The 24,642-nt window shown below is 39.7% G+C and overlaps 2 protein-coding genes and 1 long non-coding RNA gene across 4 annotated transcripts; 2 read left to right on the plus strand and 1 right to left on the minus strand.

The window, feature by feature from the left end:
• The first annotated feature begins 6,646 nt into the window (after positions 1–6,646).
• On the plus strand, positions 6,647–7,296 carry LOC141381713 (uncharacterized). The gene is made up of 2 exons (XR_012402338.1): positions 6,647–6,767; positions 7,245–7,296. It is a non-coding gene; the product is annotated as an uncharacterized lncRNA (long non-coding RNA).
• A 5,788-nt stretch (positions 7,297–13,084) lies between these two features.
• On the minus strand, positions 13,085–16,753 carry LOC137490325 (uncharacterized). The gene is made up of 3 exons (XM_073947519.1): positions 16,719–16,753; positions 16,479–16,587; positions 13,085–16,130 (listed from the first exon to the last, which is right to left on the minus strand). The coding sequence occupies exon 3, from the start codon at positions 15,020–15,022 to the stop codon at positions 13,085–13,087; it is 1,938 nt and encodes a 645-aa protein (XP_073803620.1). The 5' UTR covers positions 15,023–16,130; positions 16,479–16,587; positions 16,719–16,753.
• A 224-nt stretch (positions 16,754–16,977) lies between these two features.
• Positions 16,978–22,153, plus strand: LOC101886363 (uncharacterized). Of its 2 annotated transcripts, XM_073947687.1 has the most exons (2): positions 17,391–17,583; positions 17,668–22,153. In XM_073947687.1, exons 1-2 carry the CDS (start codon positions 17,552–17,554, stop codon positions 18,803–18,805), a joined length of 1,170 nt encoding a protein of 389 aa, XP_073803788.1. In that variant the 5' UTR covers positions 17,391–17,551; the 3' UTR covers positions 18,806–22,153. The 2 variants fall into 2 exon arrangements, with proteins under 2 accessions (XP_073803787.1, XP_073803788.1); XM_073947686.1 differs by having other exon boundaries at positions 16,978–22,153.
• The last annotated feature ends 2,489 nt before the right edge of the window (positions 22,154–24,642 follow it).

The raw sequence follows: 24,642 nt of genomic DNA on the forward strand, positions 1-24,642 counted from the left end.
TATAGCAGATATAGATTCTGTTGAAGATTCTTTTGCTTCTATGTGAGCCCTCTTTTGTTGAATGATATCTAAAAAATTCAGATGTGTTAAAAACGAGAATGACTGAAAAGCCTATTTTATAGCTTATTATTATATTTTATATTGAACTTACCTTCTAGATTCTGTACACATGTCCCTGTCTCTAGGATGTCCGAGTTTTTTAATCCCCTCAACTATTAAGTCATGCATCTGCCGTTTCATGTCAGTTTAAAAAAAAAAAAACTTGTTCTTATATTGCGAGTCAAGGATGGTTGCGATACTGCAAATGTGGTTTTAAGTGGTGTTTCTGAAGTGTTCTTGCACTGAATCCAGCAATGCTTTTTTCATTGTTTTAACTCCGGGTACACTGTCGCATTCCTTGATGAGTAACCTTTTTAGAGTCTCGAGAAGGGGGATAATATCAGCAGCAGACGCATCCTCTTTGCTAATCTCTTTAGTTATTTGTTCAAAAGGAGAGAAGTGCAATAACGCTTTCCATCAGTGCCCACAGCTGCACAGTGAGAGTGACTGGTAGCTCGTAATCTGCAGCATAAGCTCTATTGTGACTGAACAGACTGTATACGTGAAGAAGCAAGCTGTTAGTGCTTAAAGTGACCAACAATCTTTCGGCGCATACAGACCAATTCTGTCACACTTCTTTGGCTTAAAATGCCTTCGTTGACAGCCAACTGGAGGGAATGCACCATGCAGGGCAAACTCATAATCTCACGGTCCGTCATGGCTTTAGCCTTGTTCCACCACAGCGTGCACTCTTGATCTGTCAATTTTTCATTTTCGTAAAATATCAGTGAAAGCTTAAGAGATCGGCATTGCAGTGTGAGATCCGGTAAATTCTTGTAAATGAAGCAAGACTTTAAGTTTAAAATCACAATCAATCCACTGCGCAGTGACACCAAGCATACTAGTAGGGCTTACATCTGAAGACCAAATATCTGGTGAAACTCATCGCAGAGTCGTTATGAAGCAGCTTGTGAGCGTGATCAGCCACGTGGCTGTATATCTCCGGTAAGCAGATGTCAACGAAATAACGCAGACTTGATAAAGTGTATCGAGGCTCAAGATGTCTTACCAGTCACTGAAATCCAGTGTCTTCTTCTACAGAGAATGGCTGGTCGTCAAGCGTAATAAATTTAATTACTTTGTGAGTAATTTCACTCGCTTTCGTGCTGTCAGATTTTAATTTTCAGGCGCTGTCAAAAACTTGCGTGATAGAGGGAGTTTGGCATTTAACTTTTGCAGCTAAAGCGGCCTCTGCTTTAGCTTTAAGGAGCTCTTCATATTCCTTTGCAAATCAGCATTTAAGGTGTGTAATCAAATTAGTTGTGTTAAAATGTTTAACTGAAGTTCCACCTCGCTAAATTTTTGCTGTGCGTAGCTTACAAATTGCAGTTTTGTCCTCATTGTGACCTACTTCAAAGTAATTCCAGACAAGAGACATCTTTACACACACCGCATCACATTCCCACCCAACTTCATTGACAGGATATATCGGCACTGATCATCGAATATTTTTTAAAAAATCGTCCGATTGCGGGGGAAAAAGCTTATATCGACTGATACCGGTTGTTCGATACATCTGTGCATCTCTAAAATAAACAAATAAATAAACAAATAAATTAAATAACAAACAGTGAGAACCAGGAAAGGTTTGTCTTAGTCAAAAATAATAATATAAATTATAATAAATACTTTGTACTTTTCACACACAAACAGCAGTATCAACAACAAAAAAAAACAATATAACAATAAACACAATGAAACACAAATCCCTCAGCACTAACTACGGGGAGAAAACAAAACAAGAGACACAAAATGAGAATCCTCTTCCTTTATACTCTCACCCATTTCCTTTTTTGCCATGCCATGGGTGAAGACCAATGAAACAATGTTGACTGTCATCACAGAAAACCCCAACAATCATAAATGAATGATTATATGCTGTCATGGCTTTGCAATCAAAAAAATGTTGTTATAATAGAGGCCAAAAGAAGAAAACCATGAATATAACGAAAAGTAAATTTGCCCAGATTGAATTGAGGTTTGGCCAAATTAAGCCTCAAAATCACCACAGAATGGATAAAAATGACCCAACAGCAAGGGAAAGGTGCACATTCCAGCCTTTATGACGATGCTGTACAGTTATGTCTCATGTCTGTGAGGCAAATATTCAGCTGTTTGTTCAGCTGTTACCCCAGACCTTTTTTTTCTGATGTGTTTACAAGTTAGGCACAGAATGAACAAGTATTCCCTGTCTGCTTTACAAATTTTAGAAAAAACATTTTGTCATAATTATGATTATAAATGAATAAAATAGGCCATTTACAGCTTTCAAATCTGTGTCTTATCAATATGACTCACTGCCAGAATGACCACTCCATCACTCCATTTGCGGAAGCTATCCAGGCCCTTTCGGTCTTCCACCAACAACAACATGAGACGCTAGTGGAACTGAAGAACATCCAGGAACAGCGTTTCCAAGAAGGCTTGGACGGTATCTAAATTTTGATACCGTCAAACCGCCTCCATATATTACCCTGGTATCCGGTATTAAGGGCGAAATAAAAAAAATTATGACGTAAGGCTCAGACAGCATTACTAAACTGTTAGCTTGTGCCTAAACCATTCAGAAACTGAATACCTTATATGCGACCTTAGGCTCGCGGTCACCTGTTTGTCTTGTTTGTATTCTTCTGTGCGGGACACTCCTCTCATTCGCACGCAGACACACACACACACACACACACACACAGAGAGAGAGAGAGAGAAAGAGAGAGAGCGCGCCAATCGATGCACAGCACCGCTCTCTCCCTCTCTCTCTCTCAATTCAATTCAGTTCAATAATAATTATAATGATTTATTCAGAAAATTCAATAATGATTTACAGCAGCGGGAATGCAGAGAGCTGTAATCGGGCTATAAAAATTAAGCACGATGAAGCCTGAGTCTGACAAGTACATTTTGACTGACAGCTTTATAAAGCCCGAACCCGTTTACAGACGACATCATACAAATGTGCTCATGCACACAGCTCTATTGCCTTTTTTTTTTTAAGAATGAGTCATTTATATGTTTTAGCATAATTTATTCGTAACAAACGTAGACTATATGCCACTAGGAAGTTGGAACAAAAAAATAAAGTACGTCCTCTGTAACTTAGGTATACATACCCTTAGCCATTAAATTGGCCAACACCAATGAAAAGAAATCTTGCTTAACAAATCAAATTAAAATAAACTCTAAATGATGACGGGTATTTTGGCAATAACGAAATTAAGATAAAGGCTGTGCAAGATTTGTTTTGCCACTTCTCTTCACAATCTGGCATTAAGGTGAAGCTGAATTTTGAAAGAATATTGCCAAGCCTGTATACTCTGTCTACATTATGGTTATATGGTTTTATTAATATTCATTTATAATTTAAAAATCCTTTACTCACCAAGATTAGGCTACGTGTTTTTGTGGAGGAACATTATTAAATCCACAAGCTTTAGCGCAGTCCTGCTTTCATGGGGTCCAGCAGCACTAAACACCGTTTCACTGCTAATCCTACAGGCCGAGATGCAGAGTTCTGATCTGGCTGGTAGGATTGTTTTGTTTTGACCGCCGTCAAAATTTGCTTTTTTACTACTTTGTCATCATTTGCTTCACCTTTTGCAGGGATGGATTTTGATTTTTTCGGGCCCCTCCGGGTTTGGGCAAAGATTTTCAGCTCTAATGCAGACCTCTAGTTCATATTTACCACGTGACATCTCCCTTCTGTTCAGTCGAAACTGGAAATACTGCCAAACTGCAGGTCACTTTGGAGCCCGACTCGTCACCTCACCTCTCCTCTTCCCTCCCCCTCCCTCTCTCCTCCAAACTGTCCCATGCTGACAATCACACATACGTTTTTGTAGGCATTAAATAAAGGATATTTAATATTTTATGATCCAAGTCCTCATGGAGGCCCAGCGGGAGGACCGAGAGCAAATCTGGAGTCTGCTGTCCCAGGAGATCCGGCCTGCTCCGACATCTGCCGCCCACCCTCACAATTTCGAGGGAAAAAGCATAGAGTAGAGTTAGCAGTTAACCTGCACCTCAAACACCCGCTAATTCTGGGAACTAATTGGCCTGGATTTAATAGATTATTGGGAGTCTTATGTGCGGGTGTTTCTTGGAAGAAGAAATCACCGGATAGGGGGCGTGTCGCTCAGCTCGGGGAATCCCAGGCGGTGACGTAACGCGCTGACTCAGGGGAAGGGCTGGGAATTTCCCAGTGTAAGGACTTTCCCCTGGAGCAGTCGCGTGAAGATACGCTAAAAAATGCATTCAAAAGAGTGCAGGTTATTGATAGGAAAATCCTCCAGCCTGATCGACCCCTCTCCTACCCGTATTTTGTGGTTATTAATGATAGGGTGTATCGAGTGACCCAAGACACTCAAACAAAAGAAGATACAACCCAGTTATTAGTACCAAAGAACCGCCGGGAAATGCTTTTTCAGGCGGCTCATTCTAATCCTATGGTCGGATATTTAGGTCAGGCGGCCACACTAAATCGCCTCATGACCCGATTCTTTTGGCCAGGCATTCACGGTGACGTCAGCAGATGGTGCTCTGCGTGCCGTAAATGTCAGTTGGTAAATCCACCGGCCACCACAAAAGCGCCGTTGCGCCCATTACCAATTATGGAGATCCCCTTCGAGAGAATTGGTATGGATCTTTGGAGCTTGGCCATTAGAGCGATCCGCATGTGGGCACCGATTTGCATTAGTTCTGTTGGATTATGCAACCCGATACCCGGAAGCAGTGGCGCTCCGTAACATCTCAGCAAAGAGTGTTGCGGAGGCGCTGTTTCGGATAATCCTCCGAGTAGGAATCGCCAAGGAGATTCTCACGGATCAAGGCACCGCGTTCATGTCACGCACGATGCGCGAGCTTTACAGATTAATGGGCGTTAAATCTATTCACACCAGCGTCTATCACCCACAAACAGACGGGCTGGTGGAAAGATTTAATCTCACGCTTAAATCAATGATCTGTAAATTTGTTCAGGAGGATGTGAAAAATTGGGATAAGTGGTTGGAGCCTTTATTATTTGCTGTGCGGGAGGTTCCCCAAGCCTCCACGGGGTTTTCCCTATTCAAGCTTCTCTACGGCAGACAGCCCAGAGGGGTTTTGGATGTCGTTAGAGAGGCTTGGGAGGACGAGCCTTCAAAAAGTAAAAATGAAATTCAATATATCCTGGACCTTAGAGCAAAACTCCACATACTGGGGCGGCTCTCTACAGAGAATTTGCTTAAGGCCTAGGATGACCAATGCCGGCGATATGATAAGGGCACTAAACTTTTCACAGGGAGATAAAGTACTTGTACTGCTACCCACTTCCAGCTCTAAATTAATCGCCAAGTGGCAAGGGCCGTTTGTGGTCACACGATGAGTCAGTAATATCGATTACGAGGTGGTCGAACGCTCTGGTTACGGGGGGCGATCATCTCTCAGCAAGCCAGCTCCTCGACATCCGGCACCTCCAACGTGAGTACTCAGACGTGTTTTCGCCCCTGCCTGGTCGTACTAACCTGATCCAGCACCATATCGAGACTGAACCGGGCGTGGTCGTTAGGACCTGGCCGTATTGCCTAACTGAACACAAGAAAAAAGTGATTCAGGAAGAATTGAGTAATATGTTGACAATGGGAGTAGTAGAAGAATCCCACAGCGACTGGGCCAGCCCGATTGTCTTAGTACCTAAGACGGACGGCTCGGTCCGGTTCTGTGTGGATTATCGCAAGGTGAATGGTGTGTCGAAATTTGACGCTTAACCAATGCCGCGTATTGACGAGTTGCTCGACCGGTTAGGTGCTGCTCAATATTACTCGACATTGGATTTAACAAAGGACTATTGGCAGATCCCCTTATCTCCAATATCCCGCGAAAAAAACAGCCTTCACTACGCCGTTTGGATTGCACCAATTTGTGATGCTTCCGTTCGGGCTGTTCAGGGCACCGGCGACGTTTCAGCACCTAATGTATAAAATACTCGGCCCTCACACAGCATATGCCGCTGCTTATTTAGACTACATCATCATTTACAGTATTGGCAGCGGCATATGCAACATCTGAGAGCGGTATTGTCAGCTCTGAGACGGGCCGGGCTCACGGCCAACCCACGGAAGTGTGCAATTGGGCGAGTGGAGGTAAGGTATCTGGGAGAGTATATGGAGATGTAAGCGTGATCGAACACCCAATAAGGGGGGAGAGCATGCTAGGAGCCCGGCGGCTAATCAGCAGGTCAATTAGAAATGATAAATAACACCTGTCTTTCTAGTGATTGGGCCGGAGAGACTCCCTTCTTAAGGAGAACAGGAGGAGCAGTCGGGAGTGGAGAGAGCACACACATGCACAGACACAGCCTGCAAGCGGTGTGCATTAAATAATAAAATATATTGTTTACCTGTGTAACCCTCGGTAGACAAATGTATTATAAGATTTAATCAATGGACCAGATGCTCAGAAGTCTAAATTCCTCCAAAGAGAGAGAAGATACAACAACAGTGAAGGACTCGGACACAGAGGTAAGAATATTAAAAGATTGTATTGTAAAATGTTCACAGAAATATAAAATAAATAAATAAATAAAAATAAATAAATAAAACAAATTCTAGGTTTTTTCACACTTATCTAATGACCTCAATCTTATTTACACTCTCTAATAACACTTCTCTTTCTTCACAGGCTATATCACTAATAAGGTAAGTTAATATTGTTGTTTTTCTGTTTTTCTATTGTTAAGGCTAATATTATATTTTGGTTACTATTATAACAATAATATAATATTAATATGCTAATAACAGTACTATATTAAAGGTTTGCAAGTGTAAGTTAATAATACAATATTAAAATTGTATTATTATTTAACATATAATCAAGATTTCCCTTCTTAAATCAGTTAACCTCTCTCTATAAAGATTCAAAAATTTCAACGAATGAACACTCTAAATGAACAATGTACAAATAAAATAAAAATGAAAATAAAACATTCAGTTAAAACATTTCAAAATGTTCCAAAAGTCCAGTAAAGGTGATAAACTTTCAAAAAGATTCTTTTGCAAAACAACTAGGTTGCAAATTCAGTTCCAGAGATCCAGGATGTTGCACTTGTGAGTGTGTTGTAAATTTACACTCCTACCATGACGCTGAATAGGTTTTACTTTGTATCTTTTCAACAGGTGTATCCAAAGAATCCACTCAATGGGAGGCTCGCCAGTCCAACTCCACAATTAGACACGCCGATGGAAGTTGAGACAATCCAAATCCAGAAAAGAGTTCAAACTTCAATTAATTCGAATCCAGAGCAGATCACATCCAGCAACTGACGTCAATAGAACATCTCACCGATGAAAAACCAGAAGAAGATGCACAGACGAACAAAACCAAACAAAAAAAAAAAAACCTGGCCTTGAAAACACAAGGCCAAAGAAACCATTAGCATTTTACAGTGTATGCATTATCTCAGCTAAACACATTTCTAAATAAACAGCAACAGTAAATAACCATGTATATGCTTCTCTCTGCTGAATTTCTGTGTTTTTCCTATTTCTCTCTCCTATTTGGCATTTTCTTTTTACAAATGACAGCATTTTACTATTTTACTTAAACTTTACACAATCACTTGTATAATACTCTGTATAATACTTTGTTTTTACTAGACCAAACAAATGGTTAATTAATGAAACACATTTTTCGACACTAGTTTAAATCATGTTATAATGAATACAATAATAATTAAATAAAACATGAACTCACCAAGGAAATCATTCAAAATCAAAACGAAACAAATAGGAAAACTCCAGGTGGCACTCGTGTGCAGATTTCACTCTCAGAGACAAATCTTGTTTTTTTTCTTCTCTCAATCCTTCATTAAAAATATATGATTGAAATAATGTCAGCATCTTATTAATAGTCAATTTTTACAGTTAATACGCATTAAAACATTAAAAGATGTAAATCTAATAGTTTTCTGCTGTTATTAATATAACAACTTACATCTCTGCTTTCCCTTGCGAACACTGAATCACCATAGCAACGGTAAACACAAGCTAACAGACAAGCGAGATTTGTTATTGTTTGGAAAGCTGATCTGCTGCTATAGTGTAAGGCACGATGATGTCATTCTAAAGCACTATTCCCTTGAATGCTGTATAATACTCTATTATAAATTATTTATATAAGTAAATAATTTTAATGTATATTATTTAATCGAGTATTCTGCCAATGTTTTTTCCTTATCTTTCTATTTGCTCTATTGCTGTATACTACCCACTAGTAACCTGGGTTACACATTCCCCCCCTGAATTCAGGCACGTCCTCGGGCATGTACGGGGTTGGGTTGTCACTGCAACTGGAAAAGGGTCTGGCACATCAAAGGGCGGATCTCTAGTGAGTATGGGTTCTTCTAACGATGTGGTAAAGGCAGAACTCAGACCTTGTAGTAAGGACTGAATGACTAGTGTCAAGGGATTTCCTAGTTTATGATACTCAAGCTTATTAGGAGGTCTACATTGCCTTTTTGAGCGTCTAGGGCCACTAGTATCTAGGTCTTCATCCACTATTGGCTGGTTAATTGAAACATTTCTGACATGTGGATTTTGATCATTAGAATGGGATACATCAACAGGATCTAATTCAAGCGCCCTTCTATGGATCTGTCCTTCAACACTATTTCCACTTCTTTCAGGTTCAATTTCTTTGGGGTCAATATCAGCAGGGTTCAGCACAGGTAAGAAATTCTCATTGACATCATCTCTTTGATTTTCTGTTAAGTCTTCTTCTAGTCTGGAATCAGGTAAGGTTTCTTTTTCAGGGTTCACCACGACAGGGAGTGGTTCAATGGGCTCTATGCCAGGTAAGTTCCTTACAAGCACTGGACTTTGTGATGAAGGTAACACAGTCGTTGTAATGGATTCCAACTGGCGTCCTGCATTTCTAATATATAGAGAGTCATCCTCAGATTCTGACTGATCACTCATTTGATGTTCTTTGGGAGCATATTCTAGAGCAGAGCTAGACCTAGTTCTGGGCTTACGTTGAACATTTGGAGGACTCATTTCTTCAATTTCATTTTCAGACAAATATCCACAAGGTCGAAGTAAGTCTCTGTGTAAAGTTCGAACTGGACCGGTCTTTCCGTCAGGCTGGACTACATATACTGGGAGATCTCCAGCTTTACGGATAACTACATAGACATCTGGTTCCCATTTGTCTGCCAGTTTGTTCTTTCCTCTTAGCCTCAAATTTCGCACAAGGACTTTATCTCCCACATCAAGAGTAGAAACAACGACATGTTTGTCAAATCTGCGCTTGTTACGTTGGGCTACTTTTGCAGAGTTTTTGATGGCAATTTCATAGCTCTCTCTTAAACCTTCTTTCAGATCTTTTACATACTGAGAGTGGGATTTGGTAGAACGATCCACAGGTAACCCAAAGGCTAAGTCGACTGGCAGCCTGGGCTGTCTACCAAACATAAGTTCATAGGGAGTGTATCCTGTTACATCATTTCGAGTGCAATTGTAGGCATGCACCAAAGGCTTGACAAACTCCTTCCAGCACGACTTCTTTTTGTTTTCAAGAGTACCCAACATTTGGAGAAGGGTCCTATTGAATCTCTCCACTGGATTTCCTCTTGGGTGGTAAGGAGTAGTTCTCACTTTGTGTATACCTGCGACGAGACATAGCTCTTTGATGAGGCTTGACTCAAAATCTCGTCCTTGATCACTGTGCAGTCTTTCCGGAAATCCATAATGTACTAGAAAGTTTTCCCATAAACATCTAGCCACAGTCTGTGCCTTCTGGTTTCTGGTAGGCACAGCCACCGCATATTTGGTGAAGTGATCTGTAATAACTAATATATCTTTGGTGTTACTCTGATCTGGCTCTAAAGACAAGAAGTCCATACAGACCAACTCCAATGGTCTGGTAGTCTTGATGTTCATCATTTCAGCTGCTTTTTCAGGAAACGCTTTTCTACGTACACATCTCTCACATGTCTTAATTTTCTCTTTCACAGATGATGACATTTTTGGCCAAAAGAATCTGGTCCTGACAAGGTCAAGTGTCCTCTCCATGCCCATGTGTCCCATATCATTATGGAGACTCTTCAACACTGTTCAACGTAAAGCTACAGGTAAGGCTAATTGATAGTGAGTGCTTTCCTGATCTTGCTTCTTCCTATAAAGCAATCCATCCCTTAATTCTAATCTGCTCCATTCCCTTATCCACAGAGTAACAGCAAGCGACTGGTCTTTTGAACTAGAAGGTTTTTCATTCCGCTGTAAACAATCAATAATGAATTTGAGATCAGGATCCATTCTCTGCTGTCTCTTTAACTCTTCGTTGGACAGGTAAGGAATGACTGGAAGACCATGCTCATTTTCTTGTTCAAACTCATTTGGTAATACATCTGCATGCAGGGCTAAGGACTCAACAAGGGCAATGGAAGGGTTGGAAAATTTGCTTTTATGTGAGGAATTTCCAATCTGATGTCGATCACAGATGGCTTTTATGGCCTCTGGGAGGATAAGAGAATCTTCAACTCCAAATTCATCTAAATGATGAAGGGTAAACTGTTTAATTCTCTCTCTCTCTTTCTGGGATGCAGGGTCATCTAAAAGCTCACCATGTGGTCGTCTTGAAAGGCCATCTGCATCACAGTTTTGACTTCCAGCCCTATACTGGAGCTTGAAATTGTAAGTGGACAGACTTGACAACCAGCGATAACTGGTAGCATCAAGCTTTGCAGATGTCAGAATGTAAGTTAAAGGGTTGCTATCAGTTACGACCACAAATTCTGTTCCATACAAATAGTCACTGAATTTAGATGTGACTGCCCATTTAAGAGCTAGAAATTCTAGCTTGTGAGCTGGATACCGGCTTTCACTTCTTGTCAACCCTCTGCTTGCAAAAGCAATGACCCGCATTTGTCCCTCTTGTTTCTGGTATAAGGCTGCCCCAAGCCCAGTGGTACTGGCGTCAGTATGCAGAACATAAGGAAGCTTTGGGTCTGCAAATCCCAGAACAGGTGCAGAGGTGAGTTTCTCAATAATCATGTCAAAGGCCTGTTGACAGGGCTGATTCCATCTGTCTCCGAATTCCTTTTTGGGGTCCAGGTATTGCTTATTCTTGTTCTCTTGTAGGTGACGTTTTTGAAGAGGTGGATACCCTACTGTGAGGTCATTAAGGGGTTTGATTATCTTGGAATAATCCTGAATGAACCTCCTATAGTATCCAGAAAATCCCAGAAAAGATCTTAATTCTTTGAGATTTCTTGGTCTTGGCCAGGTTTTTAGGGCCTCAATTTTCACTGGATCAGTCTCCACTCCATTTTCTGATACAATATGACCAAGGTATCGAACAGAAGTCTGGAAAAACTTGCACTTTTCAGGCGATAGCTTCAGTCCATATTCTTTGAGCCTTTTCAAAACGTGCATCAGCCTTGATTCATGCTCTTCTAAACTTTCAGAGAAAATGATCAGATCATCGATGAAGACCAACACCTCTTTTCTATTCAAGTCACCCATGCATCTTTCCATCAGCCTTTGAAACGTACTTGGGGCATTGGTAATGCCTTGGGGCATCCTATTGAACTCCCAGAACCCTAAGGGACACACAAAGGCAGTTTTACTTTTGTCAGCTTCCTCCATCTCAATCTGATAATATCCTGATTTTAAGTCAAGGACAGAGAACCATTTCGAACCAGTTAGTGCTGAAAAGACCTCTTCCAGATTTGGCAGGGCATAGGCATCTTTAATGGTTTGTGAGTTAAGCTTTCTGAAGTCAATGCAAAGACGTACAGAATTGTCTTTCTTTCTTACAACTACTATGGGGGAGGCAAAGGGGGATTCTGACTCTCGGATAATTCCAGCTGCTAACAAGTCTTGCAAATGTTTTCGTACTGCATCAATGTCCTGAGGATGTATGGGTCGAGGTCTGTGTTTGAAAGGAGTCTCATCATTAAGCTTTATTCGGTGAGTGACTTTGTTTGTATGACCATAATCTAAGTCATGCAAGGCGAAGACTTCAGGCATGGAATTTAATTGATCCATTATTCGTTTCTTCCATTCAGGTGTCAATGGGGAATTTTCAAAGTCAAATTTGAGATTGGAACCAGCAGAAAGTTCTTTATTGACAGTGCTGGAATTTACTGGCCCACTCTTTATTACTTCTTGGACTGCCCGCAATTCAGCAATTATAGTTCTGGGATAGATGGTAATGTCGGTCTGAGTTTCATTCCGTAACACAACTGGTAACTGTTGATTCCTTTTGTTGGGTAAGGAATGCAAACAGCTGGCAACTAGCAAACCACCAGGTAAAGCGGGTGAAGTTGGTGACTCTAGAGCTACACATTTCCCTACATGAGGATAATTAACTAGAACATGTCCATCAAGAACCACTGTACATCCTGCAGGTACTACCTCTGGAACATGTCCCTTGAATTTGATACAGCCCACTACATCAGCACTTGCTTGTTTGTATCTTGCTTCTAAAACTTTTTGTACTGCACGGTAACCATGGAAGTTTGATTGAGGAAAGGAAGCAGATTGTTGGACATAGTTACTGTAAAGAGCATCTAATGAATTTGTGCCAATTAGAACTTGGGGAGTGTTCATCAAATCTGGGACTACCAGGGCTAAAGTGGGCACTTCTGTCTCTGTTCCAAGGAACTCTCTGGGAAACTTAAGAGTCAATTCCACATATCCAAGATAAGGCACTGTTTGACCATTTGCCCCTTCCACTTCCAGCAAGTTATCCAATGATTTAAGTGGACAATTTGATAAATTCTCTTGATAAAATGACCAGGGAACAGTAGTTACTTGGGACCCTGTGTCCAGAAGGCAGGAAACTCTTTTATCACCAACAGTTATTTGGGCAGTACACTTCACTCCCACTAATCCTCTTGGTAAATTTCTCAAAGGGGGTGCGTCACACGCATTTTGGTTGAACAATTGTTTACGTTTCTCAGGGCAATTATTATTTCTTTTAGTCTCTGTATGCCCCTCTACAGAGACCGTCCTCAGTTTAAAGGATTCATGATTGCTACTTGTTGGGTATCCCACTGGGCTTGTCGCTCCCTTAACTTGCGTTTTTTCTCAGCAACTTTAGTAGGGTCAGGAGCATTACTACAGCTGCTGGCAAGATGACCATCTTCCGCACATCTAAAACAATACCCCGGACGAGGTCTACTTTCAGGTAGTTTACTAGCTCTGTAACAATCTGTTGCTCTAGGTTCAGGCAGCAAGTTTCTGGTGCGGTTTCTATACATATCAGGGGCAGACAGTTGAACCTTTAAATCAGCAATCTGTCTCTTTAAGTCAGCAATTTCAGTTGCTTCTACATCACTTTTAATTTTTGGAGTGGCTGTAGTTTGCATGGCTGTAATCTGTGCCTGTAACTCAGTGACAACATTTCTCAGCTCACTCACTTCATCTGGTTTTGCATTTTTTTTCTTTTCTTTCTGGCTTAAAGGCTTTTGCAGTGCAACAACTTGAGCTTGAAGTTCACACACTTGCTTTGCGAGAGATGTGTCAGTTTGATCATCCTGCGTTTCACTTTGGTGGGCAGATATCTGGTGAGCTGACAGTCTGAATTTCGAGGGGGCAGGATAGTGTTTATTTAGCCCTAAATGTTTTCTCATTCTTTCTTCTTTAGAGGCATTTTTATCTTCTTCTGTACGGATAAGAACTACTAATTCTGCAAATGATGGAGGAGTGGCTTTTCTCCTTTCTAATTGAAGGTCAGCAATGAGGGAACTGTCCCAACAGCCGCGACAAAACTGCTTTAGAAGATATCGGTTTCTCTCTTCTTCAAATATCCCACCTCGTCGAATAGCTGTGCTTAAGAGAACTTGTAATCTGTGCAGATAAATTGAAGGCTTTTCACCATTGTTTTGGAAGCTATTCATAAATCTGGCTAATAACTCATCTCCATCTTCTACAGAGCCATATACAGACTCCAGCAATTCCAGATATACTGCAGGTAAGCTGTTAGGGGAGACATGTTTAACAATATCTGCAGCAGGGGGAAGCAGACTGTCTATGATTTTTCTAGCTCGATTTAGGTCAGATATAGAAGGATCTGTCAGTAGGAGATCAACACTGGCACGCCAAGTGTCAAAGTCTGGCTCATTAACAGGTCTAGGAATTTTTCCAGAGAAAGATCGGAGGCGAAAAGAGGTATAGTGCATATGAGCTGTGTCATTTGTGCGGACAATGTGCTCAACTACTACCTTTTGCACGCTAGGAGGATCAATTATATCCATGGTAAGTGCTGGATGGGATGACACTGTTACTGTGGGTTTAGTACTTCTATGGTTAAGGTTTTCCTTGGGCAGGTTTTTTGAATTTGTTGATTCAACTTCATGAAATGGTGAAATTCTGGATGAAGGAAAAGCTGTTTGTTCAGTAATCATACTTTGTGATATGACTGGAGACAGCAGTCTATTTGGTGAACTGACTGTGCTACGATCAAGTATTTGAGAACGTGCTACATTTGGAAATTCAAGCTTTTTATCCAAAACAGGTAGTGACTCAGCATGAGAAGGACCAAATTTAATTTTCAGTAACTCTGTTTGGAGTACTTCCTCAATGGATTTCCCACTAAAACTAGCAATGTTTTGCAATTCCTCCAGATATCCATTAGTAGCACTATCACTAGCAATATGGGGGTAGACGCAGCTTAAAGCACGTACCATAAAAGTGGTACTTGGGTTTGACATACTAACTACAGTTAAAGGCAAAAGAGGCATCAATGTTTTCATCGCGGAGTTATGTGTAAACTCTATGATAGCATGTCGATGAAACTCACAGTCAGGGTCATCAATGAGAAGATGTCGGTTAATACTACCATATCTTAAAAGCCATGACTCTAAATCTGAGTCTGCCTCAGTCAGTGTCATTCCACCCACAATTACTGCTTTTGAGATATTTACATTCTCTTTTTCTATGATATCCATGACGTTAAAGTTCTCTCCGATTTGTAATATTTATAGTGAACTCGAATACTGTAATTATACACTGTTGTTGCAATCTCTCTCCTGGCTGGCTCTCGCCACTTTTTGGTATGTAACCCTCGGTAGACAAATGTATTATAAGATTTAATCAATGGACCAGATGCTCAGAAGTCTAAATTCCTCCAAAGAGAGAGAAGATACAACAACAGTGAAGGACTCGGACACAGAGGTAAGAATATTAAAAGATTGTATTGTAAAATGTTCACAGAAATATAAAATAAATAAATAAATAAAAATAAATAAATAAAACAAATTCTAGGTTTTTTCACACTTATCTAATGACCTCAATCTTATTTACACTCTCTAATAACACTTCTCTTTCTTCACAGGCTATATCACTAATAAGGTAAGTTAATATTGTTGTTTTTCTGTTTTTCTATTGTTAAGGCTAATATTATATTTTGGTTACTATTATAACAATAATATAATATTAATATGCTAATAACAGTACTATATTAAAGGTTTGCAAGTGTAAGTTAATAATACAATATTAAAATTGTATTATTATTTAACATATAATCAAGATTTCCCTTCTTAAATCAGTTAACCTCTCTCTATAAAGATTCAAAAATTTCAACGAATGAACACTCTAAATGAACAATGTACAAATAAAATAAAAATGAAAATAAAACATTCAGTTAAAACATTTCAAAATGTTCCAAAAGTCCAGTAAAGGTGATAAACTTTCAAAAAGATTCTTTTGCAAAACAACTAGGTTGCAAATTCAGTTCCAGAGATCCAGGATGTTGCACTTGTGAGTGTGTTGTAAATTTACACTCCTACCATGACGCTGAATAGGTTTTACTTTGTATCTTTTCAACAGGTGTATCCAAAGAATCCACTCAATGGGAGGCTCGCCAGTCCAACTCCACAATTAGACACGCCGATGGAAGTTGAGACAATCCAAATCCAGAAAAGAGTTCAAACTTCAATTAATTCGAATCCAGAGCAGATCACATCCAGCAACTGACGTCAATAGAACATCTCACCGATGAAAAACCAGAAGAAGATGCACAAACGAACAAAACCAAACAAAAAAAAAAAACCTGGCCTTGAAAACACAAGGCCAAAGAAACCATTAGCATTTTACAGTGTATGCATTATCTCAGCTAAACACATTTCTAAATAAACAGCAACAGTAAATAACCATGTATATGCTTCTCTCTGCTGAATTTCTGTGTTTTTCCTATTTCTCTCTCCTATTTGGCATTTTCTTTTTACAAATGACAGCATTTTACTATTTTACTTAAACTTTACACAATCACTTGTATAATACTCTGTATAATACTTTGTTTTTACTAGACCAAACAAATGGTTAATTAATGAAACACATTTTTCGACACTAGTTTAAATCATGTTATAATGAATACAATAATAATTAAATAAAACATGAACTCACCAAGGAAATCATTCAAAATCAAAACGAAACAAATAGGAAAACTCCAGGTGGCACTCGTGTGCAGATTTCACTCTCAGAGACAAATCTTGTTTTTTTTCTTCTCTCAATCCTTCATTAAAAATATATGATTGAAATAATGTCAGCATCTTATTAATAGTCAATTTTTACAGTTAATACGCATTAAAACATTAAAAGATGTAAATCTAATAGTTTTCTGCTGTTATTAATATAACAACTTACATCTCTGCTTTCCCTTGCGAACACTGAATCACCATAGCAACGGTAAACACAAGCTAACAGACAAGCGAGATTTGTTATTGTTTGGAAAGCTGATCTGCTGCTATAGTGTAAGGCACGATGATGTCATTCTAAAGCACTATTCCCTTGAATGCTGTATAATACTCTATTATAAATTATTTATATAAGTAAATAATTTTAATGTATATTATTTAATCGAGTATTCTGCCAATGTTTTTTCCTTATCTTTCTATTTGCTCTATTGCTGTATACTACCCACTAGTAACCTGGGTTACACCTGATATCACCGACCCTGTCTTCTTCTTCCCACACAACAACGAACTTTACTACAATGACCAAAATTACTTTTGTGATCAATTATGTAAGAAACGCTGAAAACAGGACACTTTCAATTTACCATAACTTCTATGTTAAGCGGCTTTGACACAGTTTACATTGTAAAAGCACGAGATAAATAAAGATGAATTGAATTGAATCTGCTTAAATGTGTACATGTTAATGGACCAAACAAAATATGATCTGATTTATTTTACATTTAATGTGCATCAAAATTACAGTGTGTGTAGCCAATGTTTCCAGTGTTTTTTCACTTTTCAGCTTTTGATGAGAGTTTTAAGACTTAATGAAAACATGTTTTATTTATTTCAGACCTAATTGAAGAGAATGAGGGGAGTAAAGAGGAGAAACATCATGTCAAAATTGAGGAAAAAAATCATTTACAGACTGAAGTTATTTTAAAAAGGAGGGACAAGAATTGTTTCACCTGCACTCAGTGTGGAAAGAGTTTTGGAAGAAAAGACGATCTTAAGATTCACATGAGGATCCACACTGGAGAGAAAACATTCACATGCCCTCAGTGTGGGAAGAGTTTCAGCCAATCATCAAACCTTAATCTACACATGATGATTCACACTGGAGAGAAACCATTCACATGCCCTCAGTGTGGGAAGAGTTTCAGCCAATCATCAAACCTTAATCTACACATGATGATTCACACTGGAGAGAAACCATTCACATGCACTCAGTGTGGGAAGAGTTTCATCCACTCATCATCCCTTAATCAACACATGAGGATCCACACTGGAGAAAAACCATTCTCATGCACTCAGTGTGGGAAGAGTTTTGACTGCTCATCACACCTTAATAAACACATGAGGGTCCACACTGGAGAGAAACCATTCACATGCACTCAGTGTGGGAAGAGTTTCAGCCAATCATCATCCCTTAATAAACACATAAGGAACCACACTAGAGAGAAACCATTCACATGCACTCAGTGTGGGAAAAGTTTCAGCCAATCATCATTCCTTAATCTACACATGATGATTCACACTGGAGAGAAACCATTCTCATGCACTCAGTGTGGGAAGAGTTTTGACTGCTCATCACACCTTAATAAACACATGAGGGTCCACCCTGGAGAGAAACCATTCACATGCACTCAGTGTGGGAAGAGTTTCATCAACTCATCATCCCTTAATCAACACATGAGGATCCACACTGGAGAGAAACCATTCACATGCACTCAATGTGGGAAGAGATTCAGCCGATCATCATCCCTTAAAAAACACATGAGGATCCACACTAGAGAGAAACCATTCATATGCACTCAGTGTGGGAAGAGTTTTAGCCAATCATCATTCTTTAATCTACACATGATGATTCACACTGGAGAGAAACCATTTCCATGCTCTCAGTGTGGGAAGAGTTTCATCCGCTCATCATCCCTTAATCTACACATGATGATCCACACTGGAGAAAAAAAACCTTTCACCTGCACTCAGTGTGGGAAGAGATTCATCCACTCATCATCCCTTAATCAACACATGAGGATCCACACTGGAGAGAAACCATTCACATGCACTCAGTGTGGGAAGAGTTTTGACTGCTCATCACACCTTAATAAACACATGAGGGTCCACACTGGAGAGAAACCATTCACATGCAGTCAGTGTGGGAAGAGTTTCAGCCAATCATCATCCCTTAATAAACACATGAGGATCCACACTAGAGAAACAACTCCCATGCACTCAGTGTGCGAAGAGTTTCAGCCAATCATCATCCCTTAATCTACAAATGAAGAGCCACACTGGAGAGAAACTATTCACTTGCACTTAAGCCGCGGTCACACTGGACTTTTCTCCCATAGACTTCCTCTCATACAAACATGAAGGCTTCAGACTGGAAATACAAGTTTGTGCGTCAAGTTTTGCAGTTCACTGCCTTACAAAGTTCAAGCTTGGTGAACTCTGACCTGCGAAATCACATCACCTGACTGTGTAGGACCAATTGAAGACCAAAACATGACCTCTCTGGACAGAAATTTAAAATATGGACCAATCGCTCACTTTTTTTAATGTCTAATCATCTTGTTTAATCCCGTCCCTTTTTGCAGTGCTGTACAACAGAGTTTTGCTTGCTCAAACTCTAATGTGACCGCAGCTTCGGTGTGGGATGAGTTTCAGCAACTTCTCAGACCTTAATCAGAATCAGACTGAGCTTTATTGCCAGGAATGTTCGCACATACAAGGAATTTATTTTTGTGACAGAGCTTCTACAGTGCAACAGAATTATAGAGACAGGACAATAAGCAGATAATAAATAAATATAAAAAAAACAGTAAGTAGTGAATGCAAATATTCAAATAGACAAGTGTATGTAGAGCTATATTACTATTACTATATTCCTATATACAACGTTATATGTGCAACTGTTATGTGCAAATTGGCATGTAAAGTGTGTTGTTAAAAAGTGTAAATGTGAGTGTATAGCAAGTAGTGATGTTGGTTCCACAGTTATTATTATTATCAAGTGTTCGTGAGATGGATTGCCTGAGGAAAGAAACGGTTTTTGGGTTGGGCTGTTCTGGTGCGCATTGCTTTGTATCGTCAACCAGATGTTAAAAGTTCAAAGAGGCAGTGTGCTGGGTGTGAGGGGTCCAGAGTAATTTTTGCAGCCCTTTTTGCTCGCTCTGGATAAGTACTTCAGGAGTTTGACAGAGGAGTCCTTTGAAGTGCAGTCATTTGTGTACAGGGAGAAGAGCAATGGGGAAAGAACACACCTCTAGGGGGTGCCAGTGCTGATTGTGCAGATACTGGATGAGAATTTTCCAAGCTTCACCAGCTACTGCCTGCCCGTTAGGGAACTGTTGATCCACTGACAGACAGAGGTGGGCACAGAGAGCGGAGTTATTTTGGGCAGGATAAGTTTTGGAATGATAGAGTTAAAAGCCGAGCTGAAGTCAACAAACAAGATCCTCACATAGGCCATGGCCTGTCTAGGAGTTGCAGAACATAATGCAGTCATATATTGACTGCATCATTCACAGACCTGTTTGCTCTGTAGTCAAACTGAAGAGAGTCCAGTGAGGGTTCAGTGATGTCCTCCAGGTGGGCCAGCACTAGTTTTTCAAAAGACTTTATGACCACCGATGTCAGCGCCACCGGTCTGTAGACATTTAGTCCTCTAAGTTTAGGTTTCTTTGGGATGGGGATGATGGGGTAGCGTTTGAGGCAGGAGAGCACATCACACAGTTCAAGTGATCTCTGTTGAAGATCAGGGTGAAGATGGGGACCAGTTGGTCAGCACAGGATTTTAAACAGGCTGGTGTAATAAAATCTGGACCTGGTGCTTCTTTCCTCTTGTTTCCTGAAGACCTGGCACACATAATCTTCACTGAACTGAAGTGCAGGTATGGGGTAGGCGTGGGTGATGGAGGTGTTAATGGTGGTGTGAAGAGCAGTTTAGAGTGAGTATGGGGTTTTTTCTTAAACCAGCAGTAAAACTCATTCAGGTTGTTTGCAAGTAATTTGTTGTCTACAGTACTGGGGGATGGTGTCTTGTAGTTTGTGATGTTTTTTAAGCTTTTCCACACGGATACTGAGTCGCTGGAAGAGAACTGTCTCCTTAGTTTCTCAGAATAGTTCCTTTTTGCGACTCATTTCCTTTTCCAGTGTGTATTAGACCTGCTTATACAAGGCCCTCTCCCCATTCCTGTATGCAACCTCCTTGGCCTGACGTGGCTGTCTAACTTTTACAGTGAACCACGGTTTGTCGGTGTATGCGAGTTGAGTCCTGGGAGGAATGCACCGGTCTTTACAGAAAATGATATAAGATGTTATAGTCTCTGTGAGCTCATCCAGATCGTTTGCAGCAGCTTCAAAAACACTCCAGTCAGTGAGGTCGAAAAAAACACATGAAGACCCACACTGGAGAGAAACTATTCACATGCACTCAGTGTGGAAAGAGTTTCAACTGATCAGCAAACCTTAATGAACACATAAAGATCCACACTGGTGTGAAAGAGTATATGTGCTTTGAGTGTGAGAAGACTTTTATTACACCTCCAAATTTAAAACCACACCAGACGATTCACACTGGAGAGACCATACAAGTGTTCAAACTGTGACAAGAGGTTTAATCAGTTAACACATCTAAAACACAAAAGAGGATTCACACTGGAGAGAAACCGTACAGATCTGATCAGTGCCTACAGAGTTTCGCTCATTCGAAGAAACACATGGACAAAAAGTTTCACACATGCCATGAATGCAGCAAAACATTTTCTCATTACACAGGATGTTTCATGTCTAAATAATGTTTAAAAAGGCTGAGTGACGGTATACTGTTTTCCAACACTGCAGTAGGTGGGGTTGTAAATGTGTTGCGCTCCTCGAGTTTACTGTAAACACAATGATGGCGCCTAAGAGAAGAACAGTTTCATAAACATCTGGCAAACAGTACCTCTGCGGATACATCTGTGCTCCACTCTCCAGTGTATTCATGTAGCTAGTGTTGTTGTGGATAATGTTCTCTGTCTGACTCCATGAATGAGAAACAAATCACTGGAAAGACACCGCACATTAAAAAAGGCGGAGCTCCAGGACAGCTAGTTTGCTGCATACTGGGGCCCCTCGTTTAGAAAGCCCATTCAATTGTCCTGAGTTGGATCTTTTAATAGTAAAGTTTCCTTACTTTTAGGTTCAAGATTCTTTCTAGTTTACTACATTTACTTTAAGTACAACACAAACTTAATTAATATTTTATGATTTAGGCAAAGCGACAGGTATTAGGTTGTATAATATTAAGACACTTTGATGATCCAAGGACTCCAGATTGGAGTTTGTGGTAAATCCTGATTGGATGCCTGCATTACTCATTAATGGGTATATGAAAGTTGTTGTGTTAGCTACCCCAGGACGCTATGACTACTCGGAAGTCCTCATGTCAAGACCTGCCATCTCATTGACTCTTTAACCTTATGGTTTTGTTTTGCATTATTTATATCATGTAGTTAAAGTGTTGTTGTGATTATATCCTAAGTTCTTTATCTTCATTATCATCCCTAGACATTTGTTGGTTGCTTTGATTAATTGTTCTATGAGTTACATTTTATAATAAATAATTTGCGTTCAGGCTATTTTGTTGGCTCATCTCTCTTTTATCTTTAATGACTCAAACAGGCGGGTCATAACACTTTGTAAAATGTGTCCCGTTGTATCCGAGATTTTGTCCTTTCAGTGAGGACCATAGGTGAGAGTAGGAACGTAGATTGAGCAGTAAATTGAGAATATTACCTCTCGTCTCAGCTCCTTCACCACAACAGACAATCACATCAACTGCATTATTGCTGCCGCTGCACCGGTCCATCTTTTAATCTCACATTCCATTCCTCATAAAAAAGGACTCCCCTTCAAACAAGATGGCCACCTTTTTCCAGTCAAATTCTGACTTAGAGGAGCTGTTTCTTTCCCTGCCATGTCACACTCAGCAGCAAACTGTCCCACCGCATGCTGAAGGTTATTATTAAAATGATTTATACTTTTGAGATCAGCCTCGAAAATAACACATTTACAAAATGAAATGAATAAGTGATGTTTTATAAACAAATTTCGGTAGGAGCATGATTGGTGTTTGACGAGGCTAATTCATCACACACACAATCATTCTATTATCCAATCAGCTCAAGAGCAAACCCCTATAAATAGTCAAACACGTCATACCTCTGTTTTGTCTCGACTTCAGCGTTGGCACATGTTGGAGAAAAGGAATTTATTTTTATTATTGGTTTTATTATTTTTTATTAGAAAAATGTTTAGACTAACAACAGATTAATCAATCTTTCTCTTTTGTATTATAAAACATCTTGACCAGACAAACTTCCTCTTTTTTACTGTGCTGCATACTTTTTAGAAGAACTGCTGACAAGTGGAAAAGCAGAATAAGAATAAATTGAGGGTGGGGGCCTTTGTTCCAGAACTATAGTCTAGACATGTCACAAGTTGTCCTGATGCTTGTAGAAGTTGTGAAATATATTAAAGATGTACGTAATTGTTCAGTTCTGGTATGCAGAGAAAGGTTACAGAAAGAGGAAGTAATGTCCAGGGGTTGCAAAGAGCCAAGGGACTGCAGAATGACTGATAAGTGACGTTAAACCAAAACTCCACCTGTTAAGATCAGTTGTGTATATATATACTGGAGTCAGGAAATGTAAGTCAGTTGCGAACCTCCTGAATGTAATTCTTGTATTGCATTGGGGTAACGTAACCCAGAGCTCTGTCATCGAATTATTCATTTGTATCTAATAAATTACTAATATTTTTGGCATTGAAGAAAACCCTCTCCAGACCTTTTCTTATTGAACTTGCATGGAATAGATGTAGATATTCCAACAATTTGGTGACCTCCGATGTGGAAAAGGGGGAGAGGAAGTTATTGATCTGTCGTATTGCATTGACATCATCGGCGCCAAAAAAATAAGGTAAGCAGAAAACCTGTTAAATCGAATTTCTGCAATTGGCCTAATCTAAATTAAATGATGTCATGTGATATGTAGGATTGATGTAGTTAAAGGTAAAGCATTTGAATAATTCGATGAGTTTAAATGTATATTTGCTTTAAGTGTTAACCGGTTTGTAAATATTAGGGTTGTTTAGAATTGCTTAGAAGTGTGGTGCAGCCAGGAGAACTGCGAGTGTGGTGCAGCCAGGAGAACTGCGGCTTCGGGTATTATTACGGTTTCGTCATATGGTTTTCACTAAGTAGATCAGAACATAAGTTGATACATTTTGACTGTTTTTGCTTGTTTGGTGTAAGGCTGTGCTTCTTACACGGAATTGAATAAAATACCATCCTAGGGTGTATTGTTCAGGTGACTACTGAGTACTGAATACTGGGATTTTACCTGGACAGGTGTTTGACGATTCACCTGAATTTTTTTTGGACTCTAAGGGCGGTAGTCCAGCGGACGAACCGACGGGTGGTCCCGAACAGTCCGGGTGCAAGCCCCAACGTTTTAGTAGGTCCAAGCGTTAAAGACAGCTATAGGGTCAGATTGTAAATAGTCTAAAAAATAGGGACAGTTTAGTCGCCGAGGTTGTGACTGAGTGGATGATTTGCTTCACTGAAAAGGTGTGACGCTGTAGAAAATACAGAGAAAAGTCAACTCTGTTAAGGTGTGGTCGATTAGACAGACACAGGAAATTCAACTGTGGAAGGCGAATGTAAATATAAAAAGAAATTGAGACTTGTGTAGAGCACGCATTATATTTTATGTAAATGTTTGTCTGTTGCGTTAGTGACTAACAGTTGAAATAAGCATAGTGTACAGATATTTAGTCGGCTGTATATACGCGTATATGATATTCAATTAAATGTCATTTAGAATTGGGAAAGTTCAGTAGTTGGGAAAGTGCAAAAAGTTTGCAGGTGAAAATTTGATTGTTTGAGGAGGATAAATATATATATATTTTGATTGTGTATGTGCAGTAAATGCAACATACAGAAGTTAATTAGTGTGTGTGAAAAACACTCTGTAAATTTGAGGAAGTGGAGGTGTGAAAAATGCATAAGGAATTCTATTAAGAATGTGAGCAATATGGAAAATGTCCCAGACAAAATTAAAAAT

The sequence above is a fragment of the Danio rerio genome, chromosome 4 (assembly GCF_049306965.1).
Source record: "Danio rerio strain Tuebingen ecotype United States chromosome 4, GRCz12tu, whole genome shotgun sequence".
Taxonomy (NCBI): Eukaryota; Metazoa; Chordata; class Actinopteri; order Cypriniformes; family Danionidae; genus Danio; species Danio rerio.